This window comes from Ursus maritimus, unplaced genomic scaffold (genome assembly GCF_017311325.1).
Source record: "Ursus maritimus isolate PB19 unplaced genomic scaffold, ASM1731132v1 scaffold_30, whole genome shotgun sequence".
NCBI lineage: Eukaryota > Metazoa > Chordata > Mammalia > Carnivora > Ursidae > Ursus > Ursus maritimus.
In genome coordinates, this window is record NW_024425564.1 from 18,815,357 (window position 1) to 18,834,759 (window position 19,403).

The 19,403-nt window shown below is 38.7% G+C and overlaps 1 protein-coding gene across 1 annotated transcript in view; it reads right to left on the reverse strand.

Moving 5' to 3' along the window:
* Window positions 1-428: 428 nt before the first annotated feature.
* CAGE1 (cancer antigen 1) overlaps window positions 429-19,403 on the reverse strand; it is a 45,596-nt gene continuing 26,621 nt past the window's right edge. Inside the window, exons 5-9 of the mRNA XM_040645030.1 lie at window positions 15,958-16,062; window positions 15,052-15,122; window positions 4,362-4,430; window positions 1,887-1,923; window positions 429-511 (exon numbers count right to left, since the gene is read on the reverse strand). Coding sequence (XP_040500964.1) covers window positions 470-511; window positions 1,887-1,923; window positions 4,362-4,430; window positions 15,052-15,122; window positions 15,958-16,062 — 324 coding nt within the window. The 3' untranslated portion in view covers window positions 429-469. The remainder of the gene's footprint in view (window positions 512-1,886; window positions 1,924-4,361; window positions 4,431-15,051; window positions 15,123-15,957; window positions 16,063-19,403) is intronic.

The following is a 19,403-nucleotide window of genomic DNA, read 5'->3' on the forward strand; positions in this document are numbered from 1 at the left end:
AATTATGAGGGTTACATCTCAGCCCAGTCTTCTCCATTCACCTGGGTTTTAATTCCAAAGGATTTCAGAATTAGTGTCTTAAAATTTGGTTGGTAGTAGGAAGAGCCTGTCTGCTTAGAGAGAAAAAGGATATCCTGCAGGGGGAAACAAAAAGTTGAAATGGGATACATTACTATTTTTATGTGTCATTAAAGGCTTGATAATATGGAAGTGGTATTCTGTGTGAATGAAAACAGACATTTGGAAAAGAAGCCACTGTATTCCTCTGTTTATGCTAAATTAGAATATGTTTCATTGTTCATGGGAATAAATTAGAAGAAAAAGAATCACATTTTTGGAATGTAAATTTCATCATTTATATAGATTTTAATGTATCATTTGTATGAATGACCTGGGTACTATACTTAAGTAATGACTCTGCTCCTGGATCGGTTGACAAAAATGAATAATGTTTAATCTTCAGTCCTGTTTAATCTAAATAATTTCTATTTCCTTCTAAAACATCTGGCATCTAAAAATGAAAGGAAAAAATGTATCTTTAATTTTTAGGAAACGTAGGCATTCAGTGACAGAGCAACTGATTCTTGATTCCCTATGGAATTCTTGATTACATATACAATTCTTATCCCATAAACAGCTAATTCTTAAATATACATGGAAAAGGGGTACAACCTATAGATAGAGGAACTTCGCAGATAATACCAATACAATAGTTTAATAAATATTTTGTTTGTTTCAACCTTTTTTCCCATTAAGGAACATAACAAGGAAAAAGGGTGTTTGAGTTTCATCTTTCTTGGTTTGGTTGCCGGCTGGCAGAATGAAGAAAAAGGAACAGAAGCAAGAATCTAAGTAATTCATGAACTGACTTATCATAACAGCATAGTATTAAGGTATTCTCATAACTCAACTATAAGAACAGCTGGGGTTCAGCGGGGCATATAGAGACATACCCTTTGATTGTACTCCTCTTCCACTAAGCTATGCCACATATAAGCCATGGGTTTTCATGAATACATACCCTTGGCCCAGACTGGGATAAGGGCAACAGTGGCTGTATCTTCTATTGAGAATTATTCCAGCACGGGTAGCATTGGTCCTGGGTCCTGAGTCTGCCTAACACTGCCTCCTATTTCATACCTATTATGGGATAGGTGCTTGGGAATACCAAAATAAATATGAGACAATCCCTATGTTAAAAGGGTTCTAGTCAAGCTGGGACTTGAGCTGGCAGGTAAATTTGTGAGGTGGGAACTAAAGTAAGGGAACACAAGGAATCGAGAGAGAGCATTCCTGGCAGGGGAATCTGTATGGGCAATAACAGGAAGGCATAAAAATAACATAGCATGTTTGGAAAGTGGCAAGTGGTTAGATATGGTTGGGTGTATGATGACAAGGAGGAAGCAGTGAAGGAGAAGAGTGGGTAGGAAGGTGAGGGCCAGGTCATAGAGGACCTTACATGTTGTGTTGGGGAGCTCCATCTGATCCAGAACGCAGCGGGGAACCACTGAAGCGTTTTATGTAGAGAAGGGGCATCATCCTATTTGCTTCTGAAAGATCATGGTCTACTCAGTGGAGAATGGAAGGAAGGGGCACCAAGCTAGAGGCAGAAGCACCAAGTAGAAGACCGTCATAGGCCAGGTAAGAAATGACGAAGACCTGACATTAAGCAGTGGCTGTAGAGATGAAGTGAAGATACCGATAAAAGGAAAATTTCAGAGGGAGCGCTTCCCAATTACAGGATGAATGATGATCAGAGGCCGAAGAAGCCTCATCTGAGGACAGAAAGGAAAGCTAAGCTGAACATTCCTGAAATTTAATCTTGTGCTACTGTTGAATTACATGAAGATATAACATTCTTTGTAACGATCATCAATATGACCTACCATGGTCAAGGACTTTGGATGATTTTCTAATCTGGGCCTGTAGGAGAGAGAAAGAGAATGAGGTAAAAAACCAGGGTGGTGGCAGTGGTGGCGAGGAGGGCTAAAACAGTGAACTTAGTGAACAAGGACGCCATTATTTGATAAATTCTTGCCCCCACTTTCAAGGGGAAATTGCTGCTTAGGATAGAACCATCAGACCCTAAGAGTTTAAGCTTTTCAGTGTGTGTGATATATGGATCAGTCTCACTGCAATTGAATAAACATATTGAGCCACTGTCTTGCTATGTTTTAACATTCTCATGGGTTTCTTTAGGATAAGATTCTGGCTCCTTGAAAGTGATAAAGAACTAGAGGCAAAAAAAAAAAAAAAAATCTGAAACTACTAATGTGCTGTGCTCACTTTTGTCTCCTTATTTCCCGGTCTTCCACTCCTGAAGACAACCAGCACCAGGAGCACCGTAATTCTGAGACAGTGCAGAGGTAGTCTAAAGCACGTTCCCATTGCTGAATTTACTAAGGCCCATGGGAAGCTTCAAGGATGGTGGCTGAAGGATCCTGTAAGTCATGGGTTTTCTAGGAAACAGCCTTGATGAGTTGGAAAGGGTCTTGTGAGCTCTTCTGCTCCAGCTCACCCCCTGGCTTCAAGGCCAGTCTTAATCTATACAAATGGGCCTCAAATCCACCATATAATCGGCTCAGTATAAGTAAACAACTACCTGAACTAGTGAAATATGTAAACTTATATGCTAATTTTCTTATTTTAAAATGATTCTGGGAAAAAAATATTCCACAGTTTCTCTCAGTAACACAGAGAAGATTCATACTCAGGTTAAACCAGCAGTTACTGAACATCCATAATATGCCAGGCATCAGATCATAGTTAACCTATTGTTTTGCAAATACTAGTATAAATCTGCCAAGGGATTTTAATTTTTAAAACATAGTTGTATTGCAAATGGTCTGCTGAACATTCATGACTCACGACATAGTCAAAATGCAACTTTAATGTCTGCCGCCCATTTCTGCTCCAGGGAGCTTTTCCTCTGCCATTGGCTGAATATGCAGCAGGCCCAGTGAGGGTTTTTGCTTACTCTAAAATAAGGTCAGTCCTCACCGTGAGGCATGCACACAATCTCAATTCGGTAAGCAGAATGTCCAGTCTTAAATATTAATCCTTTACTTGTCATTCGAAAGTAGGGTTTGTCATCCCCCTCTCTAAGCTAAGCCTTGTAGTTGGTGGATAGCACCTGCCACTGGAGGTCAATTTCTGCTCTCTCTTCATTCTCCACCTTCTCCATTTGCAGAAGGAGGGAGAAGAAGTACGGTGATAGGACATTTTTATTTGGCTTGGTGTCTTCAGAGTCTCTGGGTATGGAATGTAGCTAAGCTGATTCTTTCTCTGCAGAGCTTGCCACAGCGAGGGACCTCTGTCCTACAGTTGCCCTTGACCGAGGCTGATGCATCTCTCTTCGGGTGCTCACTTGATACTCCTTCATCAGCCCCTAAGAATCTGGCATTCCCTTCCAGCCTGTTGCTGCTGGTGTCCATCCAGGCAGCTTTGGGCAGAGCCCAAGATAACTCAACCCCCTCCTGCTTGGTTCTTAACAAACTATCACACACATCTTTTGTCCTGGTGACAAGCTCAGAGAGAACCGGCCACCCCAATGCAGCCCCTCTGTGGGGCTGCCACAGCTTGCTTTAGTGTTCTCAGGGATGGTGCATCACTGATCCTCTGTTTCCCAACTTTTAGGCAATGCAGATCAAAGCTCTCCAGGCGATCTTCTGGAAACCCCCTCGCCAGGCTTTAGATAAAAGAGGTGAATTATTTGGGGGCAATGGGAGTCCACAACATGATGGATTCAAAGAAATTTCTTCTCCAGTCTTCCCTACTCTCCACACTTTTTATATATTGGATCTGGCCAAGAGATACGAGTCATCAAACAGGTTCCTTGACATTTCCTTCAGAAACTCTGCATGGGGGGAAACTCACTCTCACTTTTAAGGACTGGCGACGGTTTTATTAACACCTCAGGGACTAGGCCTGGAAGAATCCCATTTTAACATCCTACTATGGTCTTAATCAACCCCATAGAGTTTGTGCGTATACCTTGTAGCATGCATCAAATCTACAGAAATAACGGATTATACGTTTAACATTGGTGTCAGAAAATCTGATCATAAAGTACGTATGTAAGCTGTTTTGCTGTAGACACAGTTGTAGGTCATAATCTTTATAGTATCTTCCTTAGGGGTGATTGTAAGTTCCACGAGGGCAGGTATTCTGGTTTTCCAACTCAAGTTCTACAAAAAACATTTATCAAGCAACTATTTATGCTAGGCAAAATACCAAACACCTACATATAGTTTATCTTAAATTAAGAGAAGGAAAAAAGGTTTTTTGATGTATTATTTATATACTTATGTTTTAAAGCTAAAGACATTATTATTTAGAAAAAAAAAAAGAGAAAAACTCACCTTGGTTTTCTCACTCTCTCTCTGGGCCTCCTAATTAAATCTTCCAAATGTTTATTTCTCTCTTCTAAACTGAAGGGAGAAACAATTGAGTTTTATGACTAAAATTGACTTTTCTAAACTATATTTTGTTGGACTCACTGGAGGATTTGAAAAGATGAATATAAATGGCAAATCTAGCTTTTTGGCAAAGTCTTTCATCCATCTACCTCACTGTACGACAATTTGGGATTCTTTCCTAGCAACTCCAATAATTTAATCAGTTTCTCCCTTTAGGGGTTCCAGTAGTGAGGAGGGAAAGTAGGCAGTAGTAAAAATAAAGTGACAATTCGATATTCTATTCATTGACACAGATAGTACGTAGAGAACTGATTCCTGGTTCCCTGATTCCCCACAAGGAAACCCAATATAATCCTAGGGGCTAACATGTTAAAAACACAGCCCCTGAACCGTGAACTGCTTTAACATGGGGAAATGTGTAACGGTGTCATAAGAAGGATCACAGCACTCAGGTGCCCGTTAGAGATTTACTTATGTTTTCTTCTATGGCTCCTCGCGAGAGAGATACCGGCAGGTTCCCTTCTTGCCTCTAGGAGGGCAAATTCAATTAAAATGGTCTCTTCCCAAACTCGCTTTCCCATCCAGGGACAGTTTATTACTTTCCTGAGGCTGCTGTAACAAATTACTACCACCTTGGTGGCTTGGAACAACACACGTTTATTTGGGAGGTTAGAAGTCTGAAATCAGATGCACTGGGCTAAAATCGAGGTGTCAGCAAAGATGTACTCCCTCCAGAGGCTCAGAAGAAGTATTCTTTGCCTTGCCTTTCCCATTCTGTCTGGCTGCAGTCCTAATTCCTTGCTTCCTGGCTCGTCAGCACATTGCCTTTTCTGCCTGCTTCTTGCCTGATCACAGTGCCTTCTTCTGTCATCAAATTTCTCTCTGCCTCCCTCTTGTAACAACAATTGTGACTGCATTTAGGGCTCCCCTGAATAAACCAGGCTAATCTTGCCATCTCGAGATCCTTAATTTAATCACATCTGCAAAGTCTCTTTTGCCAGATAAGGGCACATTCACAAGTTCCAGAGAATCAGATTCGGGTATCTTTAGGAAACCATTACTCAGCCTACCATGGAGATAGGAAATTCTCTTGCAGGAGTCATAACCTCAAATGCAAATGTCTATGGAAGAGTCAGGCAAGTATGTGAAATGAGTGAAGCCAGCTAAGGAGGGATTGGGGGCAAACCAGAGAGCATATACCCCTGTTGTAGAGGCCTCCTTTAGACAACAGGCTTGAGCAATGGAAACTTGATCAAGGCAAAAGGGCCCAAGGCGACCCTGACCCCCGAACTGAAGAGAGGCCCATCAGGCAACCCACCTCGAAATATCCATAAGCCCTAGCTGACCAACGGGTTACTTACAACCAGGCAAATTTACCCAAAAAGGGAAAATTCCAAATGTCCCACACCTCACCTTTCCCCTTTAAGTACAGCCCCCACCCACTGCCTCATGGCAGATAGGCTCTGCTTTGCTGTCCTGCCCACTGCTCCTCTGCAGTGTATTCAGTTGAATGTATTGAATAAATGTCTCTCTCCTTTGTTCTGCCTCCAGTGAATTCTTTCACTGCCTGAGAGCCCCAGCTTCCGCCGGATCAGGTCACCCCACGTTTGGGGGCTCCCGTCTGATGGGGAGAGACACTACACCTATTACCTGCCTAAAGGACAAAGTTGCTACCTGGCTTTTGCCTAATGTTGTCGTGTGGGAATGTTGCAGCTATGATGTCAGATCTTACTTTTAAAGAGGAGACGGAAATCTAAATTTTTACAGGAAATCTTCTTTTTTAAATATTGGCAGTATTTCAAAAATAAGTATCATATGGATGAAACAAAACACATCTGCCTCAGGATAGACTTGTTGGGTGTCATTTTGAAACCTCTGCATTATTGATCAGAGATATCAGGCTTTTGTTTTCAAAGGTTAAAGAGGAGACGTTGTCCAATCCAGGAGGAGATGACAATATTAAATAGGCCCTCTGTTTCCAAACAGCTTGAATCAATCATTTTGTCCTTCTTTCTCAGTTCTTTTGACCATTCTGCAGTCCTTTGAATTTCCATATGAATTTCAGAATCAGCCTGTCAATTTCTATTTTGAAAGCCTGCTGAAATTTTCACTGAGATTACATTGAATCTATAGATCAGCTTGAGGAGAAATGAAGTCTTAAGAATATCGAGTCTGAAAAGCCATCTCTCCATTTATCTCAGTCTTCTTTATTCTCTCTCTACAGTGTTTTATACTTTTCAGTATACAGTCTTTCACATTTTTGGTCAAATTTATCCCAATGTAACTCATATTTTCAGTGCTCTTAGAAATGTTTTTCTAAATCAGAAATACAACTGATTTTTACATATTGATCTTGTGTCCTGCAACTTTGTTCATCTCTTATTAGTTCTACTAGCTTGTTGTAGATTTCAGTCAGATTTTGTACAACGATAATCACGTCATTTAAAAAAGAAATTCATTTTTGCTTGTTCATCTTCAACATTAATCTTTTATTTCTTTCTGATTGCACTGGGCAGAACTTCTAGCACAATGTGGACAGAAGTCAGATTTCTGATCTTGAAAAAGTATTCAGTCTCTCATTATTAAGTATGATTTTAACAGTATTTTTTCTATGGATGCTCTTCATCATGTTGAATGAGTTCCCTTCTAGTTTGTTTGGAGTTTGTATCAGGAATGGCTTTTGTGAAACGTATTTTTCTATCTGACGATTACATGCTTTTTCCTTTTTAATTTTTAATATGTTGTCTTATGTTAATAGGATTACTTTACATAGAGCTGAGTCTCCCCTTTTTCTGCCCATATAAGGGAGCATTCACAGGTTCAGGGATTAGGAAGTGGATATTTTGTAGGGAGACATTTTTTCTATCTGCCATAATTATTGTTCTGCCATTTACTTTTACCTCCTTTTTCTCATGCCAACCTTTTTTCACTAAAAAAGAAAAAAAGTCAAAGAAATACAATGGAATTGTGACTATAAATACAGCAGTATCAATGCTTTTTAAATATGTTATATATTTAAATGTGGCTATTTTGTTAGGGTTACAAGTTTTAAAGGTAAACAATTGTTCACTTTTTTCTCTGATCAAGGTATTATAAACCATGGATTTTTTAAAAAGATTTTATTTATTTATTTATTGGGGCAGAGGGGCGTTAGGGGAGGGAGAGAGAGAATCTCAAGCAGACGCTATGCTGAGCGCTGAGCCTGATGCAGGGCTTGATATCATGACCCCGAGATCATGACCTGAGCCGAAACCAAGAGTTGGACATTTAACTGACTGAGCTACCCAGGTGCCCCAAGCCATGGATTTTTTTTTTTAAGATTTTATTTATTTATTTGAGAGAGAGAGAGAATGAGTGAGAGAGAGAGCACACAAGCAGGGGCAGAGGGAGAGGGAGAAGCAGACTCCCTGCTGAGCAGGGAACCTGATGCGGGGCTCAATCCCAGGACCCTGGGATCATGACCTGAGCCAAAGGCAGACGCTTAACCTACTGAACCACCCAGGTGCCCCCAAGCCATGGATTTTTAATAGCATGTTCAAGTCACCCTGTACTCAGACTATAATGGAATTAGGAAGAAAGGTTATGGATTTACACTCTGGAATTTTCTGTGACTTCTGATTTGGTTTTACATGGAAAGACATTTATACGGACTTCACGTGGGTAGAAACCACAGTTGCTGTGAAAGGGCAGGAACTGTTGTCTATGAATGCAGTGTTGTCTGTAGGAGACATGGCCTTGGGGGTATTCTTCAAGGACTCAGTGGGTACCCTATGGATGGTAATAGTGAATATATTAATGTAAAGGACACTGAGAAGTGTCCTCAAAGCCTTTAGACTACAGTCCATGATGGACAGGCAATGAAATGGAAGATCACCCAGAACAACAAGGTAGCATGGCTGGAGCATATGGGAGGCCAGGATGGGAAATGAACTGAGACTTTTTTTTTTATTACAACTTTCTACCCATTACTCCATGAATATTTTATCGTCCCCCGCTTACTTATTTTTTAATCTTCCAGTAAGGACAAACATATCTTCCCAAAGTTCATGCACATTTTTCGTTGGGAACTTTTGTTTGCTATTATATAGAGAGTTTTAAAAATTGTACTTATTTATAGTGTGTTGCTCATGTACAGAAATTCAATTGACTTTGGAAGTTTTTCTTGCAATTGTCAATTTTACTGAAGTCATTTAAAATATCAATAATTTATATGTAGATTGTTTTGGGTTTTCTGTGTAGGCAATTATATTATTGGAAAATAATGACAATTTTGTTACTTTCAGACCAATCTTTACATCTTTTCTTTCTTTTTTAAAAAAGATTCGTGTATTTATTTGAGAAAGAGAGAGAGAGAGCATGAGCAGGAGGGGCAGAAGGAGAGAGAATCTCGGTCACACTCAGTGCTGAGCACGGAGCCCAGTGCAGGGCTCAGTCTCACGACCCTGAGATCATGACTGGAGCTGAAACCAAGAGTCAGATGCTTAACTGACTGAGCCACCCAGGAGCCCCTACAGTTTTCATTTCTTTTCTCTTTTTTTGGCACTGGTCAGGACTGCTAGGATATTGCTAAATAGAATTGGCAACAACCATGGGTTTATATATCTTGTTCCTGATTTTTAGATGACATACTTGGAGTGTTTCAGTTGATTACTCTGTTGGCTTTAATTTTTTTTGGCAGAGGAAGGTGATGGGAACATAACCCTTAATCAAAAAGTGGAAGATTCCCTTACTTGTATTTTTGTCATGAGCTCTACAAAATAAACTTTTAATGTATACTGCGGTAGAATTCCTGAACCTACTGAAATGATATTTTCTCCTTTAATCAGTTGATGTGGTAGACTTTCTAACATTGAACCTTTCATTGCTGTGATAAATTTAATTTCCTCAGGATGCACTGTTGTTTTTTTCATTGCTGGGTTCAGTTTGTTTATAACTTGTTTATAATTGTTGCGTCTATATTTATGATGTAATTAACTTATCATTTACTTTTCAGGCTGTCCTTGTCTGACTTTAATGTTAAGGTTATATTATTTTTCTATCTTTTGAAAGAATTTGCTTAAGATTGGGTTTATCTGTTTATTAAATGCTCCGGAATACGCATCCATAAAATCACTGGGCTTACTATTTGTGGGGAAAAATTTCATACAACTGCTTTAATGTTTAATAATTCAGATTTTCTTTCTTCCCTGAATCAATTTAAAAAGATTTTTAAATTTTTTAAAAAATTTAAAAAAGGTGACTCAGTCAGTTCAGGTCAGGGTCATGAGATGGAGCCCAGCATCAGGCTCTGCATTCAGTGGGGGAGTCTGCTTAGGATTTTCTCTCCCTCTGCCCCTCCCCCCTGCTCTCTCTCTAAATAAATAAATAAACAAACAAATAAACAAACAAACAAACAAACAAAATCTTAAAAAAAAAACCTTTAGGGGCGCCTGGGTGGCTCAGTTGGTTAAGCAACTGCCTTCGGCTTGGGTCATGATCCCAGGGTCCTGGGATCAAGCCCCGCATCGGAACTCTGCAGGGAGCCTGCTTCTCTCTCTCCCTCTGCCTGCAGCTCCCCCTGCTTGTGTGCTCTCTCTAATAAATAAATAAAATCTTTTTTAAAAAGTTTAATTAATTTAAAAATTTTTAATAAAAATATTTTTTCTATAAACTTTCCATTTCACCTAATTTCTCAAAATCATTGGTACAAAGTTTTTATTATATCTCCTTAATCTCTGCTGCACCTGTTTGTCATTTCTCCATTTTCATTTCATTTTGAAGTTTCCAATAGTAAAGTCTTATTGTCAGTAAATGATCTATGTTTTTGTCTGCAATTTCTGTAACTCATCTGCATTTCTTCAAGAGTTCAAGTGGATCAAACATTCTCGGTTGGCACTGATTCTTACCAGCACTTTGCAGACAGTATTCCATTCTCTGTTGGCTTTTATTGTTGCCATCAACAGGAGAGCAGTCAGTCAAACTGGCTTTCATTTGCAGAGACCGTCATTTCTCTAAGTCTGGTTTTAAGACCCCCTCTTACCTAGCTTTCTTTAATTTCTCAACAACCCTGCTAGGTCTTGGCTTCCTTCAGTTTATCCTGTTCAGTTATGTAGGGCTCCCTAAACCTGAGTATTGAGTGGTGTTTATTCTGAAAAATCCTTCATAGGTTATTCTCCACTATTCTATTCTCTTTTTCTAAAATTCCAGATATTTTGGATCTTTCTACTCTGAGCAAACAGTGTTACTGTTTCACTTGATCTTTATTTCATACGAGTCTGTGTGATACAGTGTATGGATTTTTTTTTCTCGAACTCACTAATTCTTTCTTATTCTGTGACCAGTCTGCTGTCTATCCTGTTCATTGAATATGTATTACGTACAGAGGTATGTATTTCTGTGACACTGAGGAACCGAAAAAGGGTCACGTTAGATAGTGTGGTCACAGAAGGGCTTCTCTGAGAAGGTGACATTTGAACAGAGACTAAAGGATGAGAAGGACAAAATGCCAGCTCAGGGGAAAACATTCCAGGCAGAAGAAAGAGCAAGAGTGAATGCCCCGAGACAGGGAAGTCTTGCCAAGTTCTAGGAACTAAAAGGAATAATGAGGTTAAGGAGAGCCCAAGCTGAAGTGGGAAGAACAGTACAAGGTAAGATTATGAAGGGTTTTAGAAGCTATAGTGAAGAGTGTGCATTTATATTAAGTGTGGAGGGGAGGCTATTCAAGGGTTTAAAGCATTTTAAAATAGTGCAATCTAACTTGTAGTTTTTAAAATTATTTTTAGAGCGGTATAATTGACGTAACATTTCATATTAGTTTCAGATGTACAACATAATGTTTCAATATTTGTATATTTTGTGAAATGATCACCACAATAAGTCTAGTTACCATCTGTTACCATATAGTTACAACATTTTTTTCTTGTGATGAGAAATTTTAATATTTACTCTCTTAGCAACTTTCAAATATACAACACAGTATTATTAACTGTAGTCACTATGATTACATTACATCCCCATGACTTATTTTATAACTGGATGTGTGTACCTTGTGATCCCTTTTACCCATTTCACTGCCCCCCCCCCAGCTCCCCCACCAACCACTAATCTGTTCTCTGCATCTACGAACTTGTTTTGTTTTTTAGATTCCACATATAAGTAAGATCAGATGGTATCTGTCTTTCTCTCTCGGACTCATTTCTTTTAGCATGATACCCTCGAGGTCCATCGATGGTGTCACAAATGGCGGCATGCCTTTGTTTCTATGGCTGAATAATATTCCATTGCATCATATACCATGTTTTCTTTATTCATCCACTGATGGATACATAGGTTGGTTCCATATCTTGACTATTGTAAATATTGCAGCAGTGAACATGGGGGTGCAGATATCTTTTCAAGATAGTTTTCATTTTCTTCGAATAAATACCCAGAAGTAGAACTGCTGAATCATATGGTGGTTGTATCTTTACTTTTTTGAGGAACTTCCATACTGTTTTCCACAGTGGCTGCACCAATTTACATTCCCACCAACGGTGTACATCTCCCCATCTTAGCCAACACTTGTTACTTCTAGTCTTGTTAATAATAGCCATTCTAACAGGTGTGGGGTGATTTCTCATTGTGGTTTTGATTTGCATTTCCATGATGCTTAGGGATGTGAGCACCTTTTCACATACCTGTTGGCTATGTGTATGTTGAACTGGGGTATTCTTGTGAGAGGATCTACCTCTCACCATGATGTTGTCATAGATGTCATGGGGAGTAGCGTAGAGAGAACAAGTCTAACATTTCATGGAAAAGTGTTCCTGAACCAGGCGTGTATGGAGCAGGGACTTCTACATCTGAAACTGATCTAGCCATAGGTGTTACAGAGGAAGCAGTGTTTGGGAGAGAGATGCAGGAGTACTTGAATCTCTGCAGTGTTGTGGAAAAGCTGCCTTACTCAGACTGGGAAGAAAGTGAATGTACCTCTAAGGAAAGGGCGTTTGAGTGGGGATTTGAAGGACAGTAGGAAATAACTGGGGGGAGGGTAGCCTGAGCATTCCAGGTGGAACAGCCTATGCTAATGCCATGAGGCAAAAGGGAATGCGATGCATTTGAGAAGTATAATATCTCCACTGTAGCTGAAAGCAAGGCAGGGGGAATGGCAAGATGTTATTGGAAAGGCAGGCAGAAACCATATCTTGAAGAAACTTCCAGGCCATGCTAAGAATTTTTGCCTTTATCTAAAAGTGATGGTTTGTCTCCCCTCCTTCCCCCCCCCCCATAGGTTCACCTGTTTTGTTTCTTCAGTTCTGCATATGAGTGAAATCATATAGAAACAAACTATAAGAGCCTCTTAACAATAGAGAACAAACAGGGTTGATGAAGGGAGGTGGGTGAGTGATGGGGTAACTGGGTGATAGGCATTAAAGAGGGCACTTGTTGTGATGAGCCCTGGATGTTATATGTAAGTGATGAACCACGAAATTCTACTCCTGAAACTGCTATTGCACTGTATGTTAATTAACTAGAATTTATTTTTTATTTTTTTTAATTACAGTACATCATTAGCTTTTCATGTAGTGTTCCATGATTCATTGTTTGCGTATAACATCCAGTGCTCCAAGCAATACATGCCCTCCTTACTACCCATCACCGGGCTAGCCTATCCCCCCACCCCTCCCCTGTAAAACCCTCAGTTTGTTTCCCGGAGTCCATAGTCTCTCAGAGTTCGTCTCCCCTCTGTTTTCCCCCCTTCGTTTTTCCCTTCCTTCTCCTAATGATCTTGCTGCTATTCCTTATGTTCCACAGATAAGTGAAACCATATGATAATTGTCTTTCTCTGCTTGACTTATTTCACTTAGCATAATCTCCTCCAGTTCCATCCATGTTGATGCAAATGTTAGGTAATCATCCTTTCTGATGGCTGAGTAATATTCCGTTGTATATATGGACCACATCTTCTTTATCCATTCTAACTAACTAGAATTTAAATAAAAATTTGAATGAAAAAAAAGTGATGGAAGAAATCACTGAAAGTGTTTTAAGGGGCATGATCAGATTTATATTTCAGAAAGATCACTCTGGCTGCATGCACAAAATGGACCCTACCAAGTTCCTTCTTTTATTTAGTCTTTTAGAAAAGTCAAATATCATTAATGGTTTTTATAAATAAGCAGCTGTTTCTAAAATCCAAGACATGTAAATTGAAAACTTACAGACTATCCAGTGAAAATATTTGAAGAAAGATACTTCAAACACCACTAAATTTTAACAGAATAGACTAGCACCAATTGAAAGAAACATTGCTCTAATGATGTATTCAATAATTTTTGAAGCAGTATATACCTTTTAATAAGATAAAAGCTAATTCACTATAATTTTTTTAAAAAACTGTCTTTGTGAGTATAATAGACTATATTTGATCAAAAAGATGACAATTCTGATCACTAAATCAACCCACATGATATCTGGCGGTGGCTCTTGAACTGTCCAGACATTATAATCTCCTGGACAGGTCTTGAAATACACTGATGCCCAGAACCCACGTGGTATTTTAGCTTATTGGATTGGGGAGTAGGGTCTGGGCATTGGATTTTTTTTATAAAACATTCAAGGGAATTCTAATAAGCAGCCACCATTGACAACCATTTTAGTACAATTTATAGAACTTAGATGTCAAGTCTCTTCTTGAACACAAACTGGATATATTTTCTGAAATATAAGTTTAATTTAAAATTTTGAATTTTAAAAATAACTGGGGCAAAGCAATGTGGCCTGAGTGATAGTATGATATTGTTTTAGAAATATTCGGTTATTCATTATTTTTATATTTTATGAGCCCATGATGATTGAGCATTGGCTGAGTTTTCTTGGTTATAAGTTAAAGAGGAGTCTTATTTTACTTCTCTTGAGTGTCTAACAACATTCCCTTCCTCCTTCAAATTTAAATCTTGTGTCAGTCTGAAAAATCAGAAAATTCTTTTAACATTCATTCTGTTTAGAAACAACATTGAAAAGCAAAAACAAACTTCTCAAGGCTTTCAATTACGTTGTGGTGAGTTAGCCCTATAGAAAGTTCTTATTTGGGGGTATCTTTCTATGTAAGATTAGACCTTTTGCTTAAGCTCTAGTGATAGCCAGCACATTATAAATGAAATTGTGGGAAGGATGAGGAAACAGTATATGAGAAATGAGGATAATAAATGAGTGAAAAAATTTTTGCAGAATTTTAAAACACTAATTTTGGAGTGTTTTCAAGCTGAATCTCATTCCAATGAGAGTTTAGTTGGTTCTTGATAAACATACATGTATGTTTCATTTGGTGTGCGTTCAAAAACTTTTTTGTGAATAAAGTCTAAGCATTGCAAGGTTATTTTACTACCATGGAATATCTTGTGAAATTTTTGGATCTCTCACTAATTCCATCACCTCCCCCCTCCCTGAAATCAAAGGGAGCGCTGAGAAAGGAAGATGAAAATCCAGTTATTCTGACTCTTCAAGTAGTCAGACATTAAGCAGACTATTTTATTGAAGAAATGGTCTTAATTTATAAAAACTGCACATTTTTCCTCTTCCTAGGAGTCTAAGAACAGGAACTTGGCAAGCCAGAGAACGAAATAAAATATGAGTAAATGTTTACAAAATTAAAAACTAAGCTTTTTCAACTTACTGTGCAATCTGGGAGTGGGATATCACGAGCCTTTGGTCAGCACATTCTATGATTTCTTCATATGATGTAACCTTGAAAAAAGAAGCTAAAAATTATTCTCTGATAAATTGCAGAATTTCTGTTTATTTTTTGCTTTTAAAAAAAATCTCTACACACTGACATTCAATCATGTGACTCCCACCAGTAGTTTTACAGTAGGCAAAACATCTTCCTTACAGTTTGAAATCAGGAATATGAACAGAAATAGAATTATAAAGTGCGTAGTCATCATGAAGGAGTGAAGTGTCAGAAAGTGGACAGCTGTTGTGGGTCAACTGTAATCCACTGTCTTCCACACAAGGGGTGGATGTAGCCACTAAGGGTTACTGCCTGTTTGGTTAAAGTGAATGCACCTTTTAGGAGGTAAACTAGAATGTCAAGTTGGCAAGATTTATAATTACCCACAAAATGAAGTCGCAATACTAAGACCTGAAATTGCTGATGGCAGAGGTAAAGATACACAGAATGTTCTTTGCTAAGTGTCAGCTAAAAAAGCTAATGGCAGCATTTTATAATGTCATTAAGAAGTAGAATCAATATAAATATATTCCATCATTCCTCGGATCCTTTGCAGCACCAAAATTCTATTAAAGTATTTGGCATAGTTTTTATTTTATTTTATTATTTTTTAAAGCTTTTATTCATTCATTCATTCATTCATTCATTCATTCATTCATGGGAGACAGAGAGAGAGAGAGAGGCAGAGGCAGAGGGAGAAGCAGGCTCCCTACAGAGCCCCGATGTGGGACTCGATCCCAGGACCCTGGGATCTTGACCTGAGCTGAAGGCAGAGGCTTAACCGACTGAGCCAGCCAGGTGCCCTGGCATAGTTTTTAAAGACAAAGATTTCTATAAGAAAATGTGTACCTTATTTATTAAGTTGCCTAAATGTCTTTGATATTTGTCATTTTCTTCAATGAGTCTGTTGCAGTGGTCTTCTTTTGACTCTAGAAGACTTCCCAATTTTGCAATCTATGGAGAAACATAGTAAAAATACTGACCTGGAAACTGTCGTGAAAACCATATACTGAGAACAAATGAGAACAGTGACCTAATCTTTATTCCAAGATTCTCATAAACCAAGTTGTACCATAAGTGAATCAATAGTTGCTAATCCTAGTTAGATTGCACGTAGAACAGGTAAGGAGAAATTATTTTATTAGTTATAATTCTCTTGAATTTCATATTATGAAACAGGTTTGCAAATCATTTAACACTTGTTAGTGAATATAAATATCAGCCCAAATCTTCACTATCCTCTTTCTTTTTTTTTTTTTTTACCCTCTTTCCATTTGTAACCAATGCATAAACATACTTGATTCTATCTGAAGTAAAGCACCAATGTACTTGATGAAGCATTTTCAGGTTTGATAAATATTCTCAACTTGCATTAATGGTGGCAAGTTGTTTTTTTTTTTTAAGATTTTATTTATTTATTCGACAGAGAGAGAGACAGCCAGCGAGAGAGGGAACACAAGCAGGGGGAGTGGGAGAGGAAGAAGCAGGCTCATAGCAGAGGAGCCTGACATGGGGCTCGATCCCATAAGGCTGGGATCACGCCCTGAGCTGAAGGCAGACGCCCAACCACTGTGCCACCCAGGCGCCCCAGTGATGGCAAGTTTTAAAAAAAGGTTCAGCTCATATGTCATGTTCTGACCTAAGATCCAATGTTTATTTGCAATAAATAAATAAATAATAAAAATTTTATTTCTAAAAGTATCATCTTGGATTAATTATCTGGAAAGGGTATTCCCAAGTTCCCTTAGAAGTTACCTTAATTTTTAAATCAGTTATAGAAGAAAAATGACAGAAATATCCCCATTAAACACCAATGTTAAGGGGCATCTCTGTGGCTCAGTTGGTTAAGTGTCTGCCTTTGGCTCAGATCATGATCCCGAGGTCCTGGGATCGAGGCCCACATTGGGCTCTCTGCTTAGTATGGAGCCTGCTTCTCCATCTGCCTCTCCCCCGACTCGTGCTCTCTCTCTCATAAATAAATAAAATCCTTAAAAAAATAAAAAAATACCAATGTTAAGAATGGCCATCAATCTTGTAATGTTTTAGATATACTTGTGTGTCTCGAGTGAAATCCCCTAGGAGAAGCAATGGCAAAATAAATTTGCTGTAGTAATGGCAACTTTCTTATTCTTACTTCTTTTTTTAAGATTTTATTTATTTATTTATTTATTTATTTATTTATTTATTTATTTGACAGAGAGCGAGAGAGCGCTTGAGCATGGGGAGAAGCAGAGGAAGAGGGATGAGCAGACTCTGTGCTGAAGAGAAGAGCCCGATGGAAGGCTTGATCTCACCACCCTGAGATCAGGATCTGAGCTGAAATCAAGAGTCGGACGCTCAATTGACTGAGCCACCCAGGCTCCCCTTATTCCTACTCTCTTGTTAAATTAATGGGGACGGTACCAAGTTAGTGGTGCTACTCCTCTGACTACATACATTATTTAAGGTAGGGAGTACGGATATTATGACCTCATTTTAACAGAGGAAATCAAGGTGAAGAGAATCTAAAAGTTTTTGAAAGGGTATGTCTAGAAGTGCAAAGACTAAAACCCATATTTATTACCCATTAATACAGGGCTTTTCTCATTCTAGTCCTTTGCTTCTCCTCACCTGAACTCCTCACCTGCAGCCTCACCTATCTCATGGCCTCTTACTGAAACAATATGAAATCGCTTCTCACTTCTGTTTCTCATTATTGACTTCATGGCATGTTTTGGATTTCTTTAATGGCTTTCAAGATCAAAGTAAGAACCCTTTTAATAAAGTCCTTGGGTTGAGTTTTTTAATTTCCTAACCTCAAATTAAAGGAATTAAGGGATATTTGTTTTAGAGAAAAAGGACTAGTTCTTGTAAAGCAGTTTTTTGAATTATAGTGAAAAAAAAGTTTCTGCTGAAGCATGTAAAGTTTAACTGCTTCAAGAGTGTAAGTGACATACGATAAATTGCACGTATTTAAAAAGGACGGTGAGGTAAATTTTCACATATGTATACAACTATGAAACCATCACCACAGTCAAGATAAACATATCCATCACTGCCCCTCCTCTTGTCTTGGTAGCTCCTCCCTCCTGCCTGCCTGTCTTCCCTGACTCCCACACTCTATGCCAGCCCTAGGCAAATACCAACCTGCTTTCTGTCACTAGTGATTAATCTGTATTTCCTAGAGTTTGAGAGAATAGAAGCAAACAGTATTTACTCTTGTCTGGCTCTCATTCCACACAGTTTTGAAATTCCTCTATGCTGCATGTGTGTCAGTAGTTCTCCCCTTTTTCATTGCTGAGTACTAGTCCATCACACGGACGTGCCACAGTTTGTTTATGCATTCCTTAATCAGCATTCGAGTTGCTTTCAGGTTTTGGTTATTATAAATAAAGCTGCTAGGAACCTTCGTGTATAAGTCTTTGTATGAACATATGCTTTCTTTTTTAAAAAATATTTTATTTATTTGAGAGAGAGAGAGAGCATATACGGTGGGGAAGGGCAGAGGGAGAAGCAGACTCCATGCTGAGCCTGGAGCCTGACAGGGCGCTTGATCTCATGACCTGACATCATTACCAAAGCCAAAATCAAGAGCCAGACGCTTGACCCACTGTGCCACCCAGGTGCCCCTTTTGCCTACTTTTTAAATTGGGTTTCTTTCTTTCTTTCTTTCTTTCTTTCTTTCTTTCTTTCTTTCTTTCTTTCTTTCTTTCTTTTTTTGAAGATTGTACTTATTTATGTGACAGAGAGACAGCCAGCAAGAGAGGGAACACAGCAGGGGAGTGGGAGAGGAAGAAGCAGGCTCCCAGCGGAGGAGCCCGATGTGGGACTCGATCCCAGAACGCCGGGACCATGCCCTGAGCCGAAGGCAGACGCTTAACGACTGCACTACCCAGGCGCCCCTAAATTGGGTTATTTTCTTATTACAATGTTTTGAGGGTGCTTGGCATATTCTAGATACAAGTTCTCTATCAAATCTGTGATTTTCAAATGTTTTCTCCCAGTTTCTGGCTTGTCTTTTCATCAAGAGCTCAAATTTTAAAGTTTAAAAAAAATTCCAAAATAGAAAAGTTTTAGAAGACAGTGTATTAGAGTCAAATCACTGAAAAAGTCTAAAACATTTTCGTGAAAGCGTACCAAAAAGTACTTTTTAATATGTAAAGTAATATTTAAGTAATAATTTGAAGGATGGGGTGGTGGCAGCGTTTCTCTTTGTTAAAAGAAGATATTACAAGATAACCTTGAATGTGGCTATTTGATTAATATTAATGAAAGCTGTCCTTTAATGTGGAGTCTTTTCCTTGATGTCTCAGAGA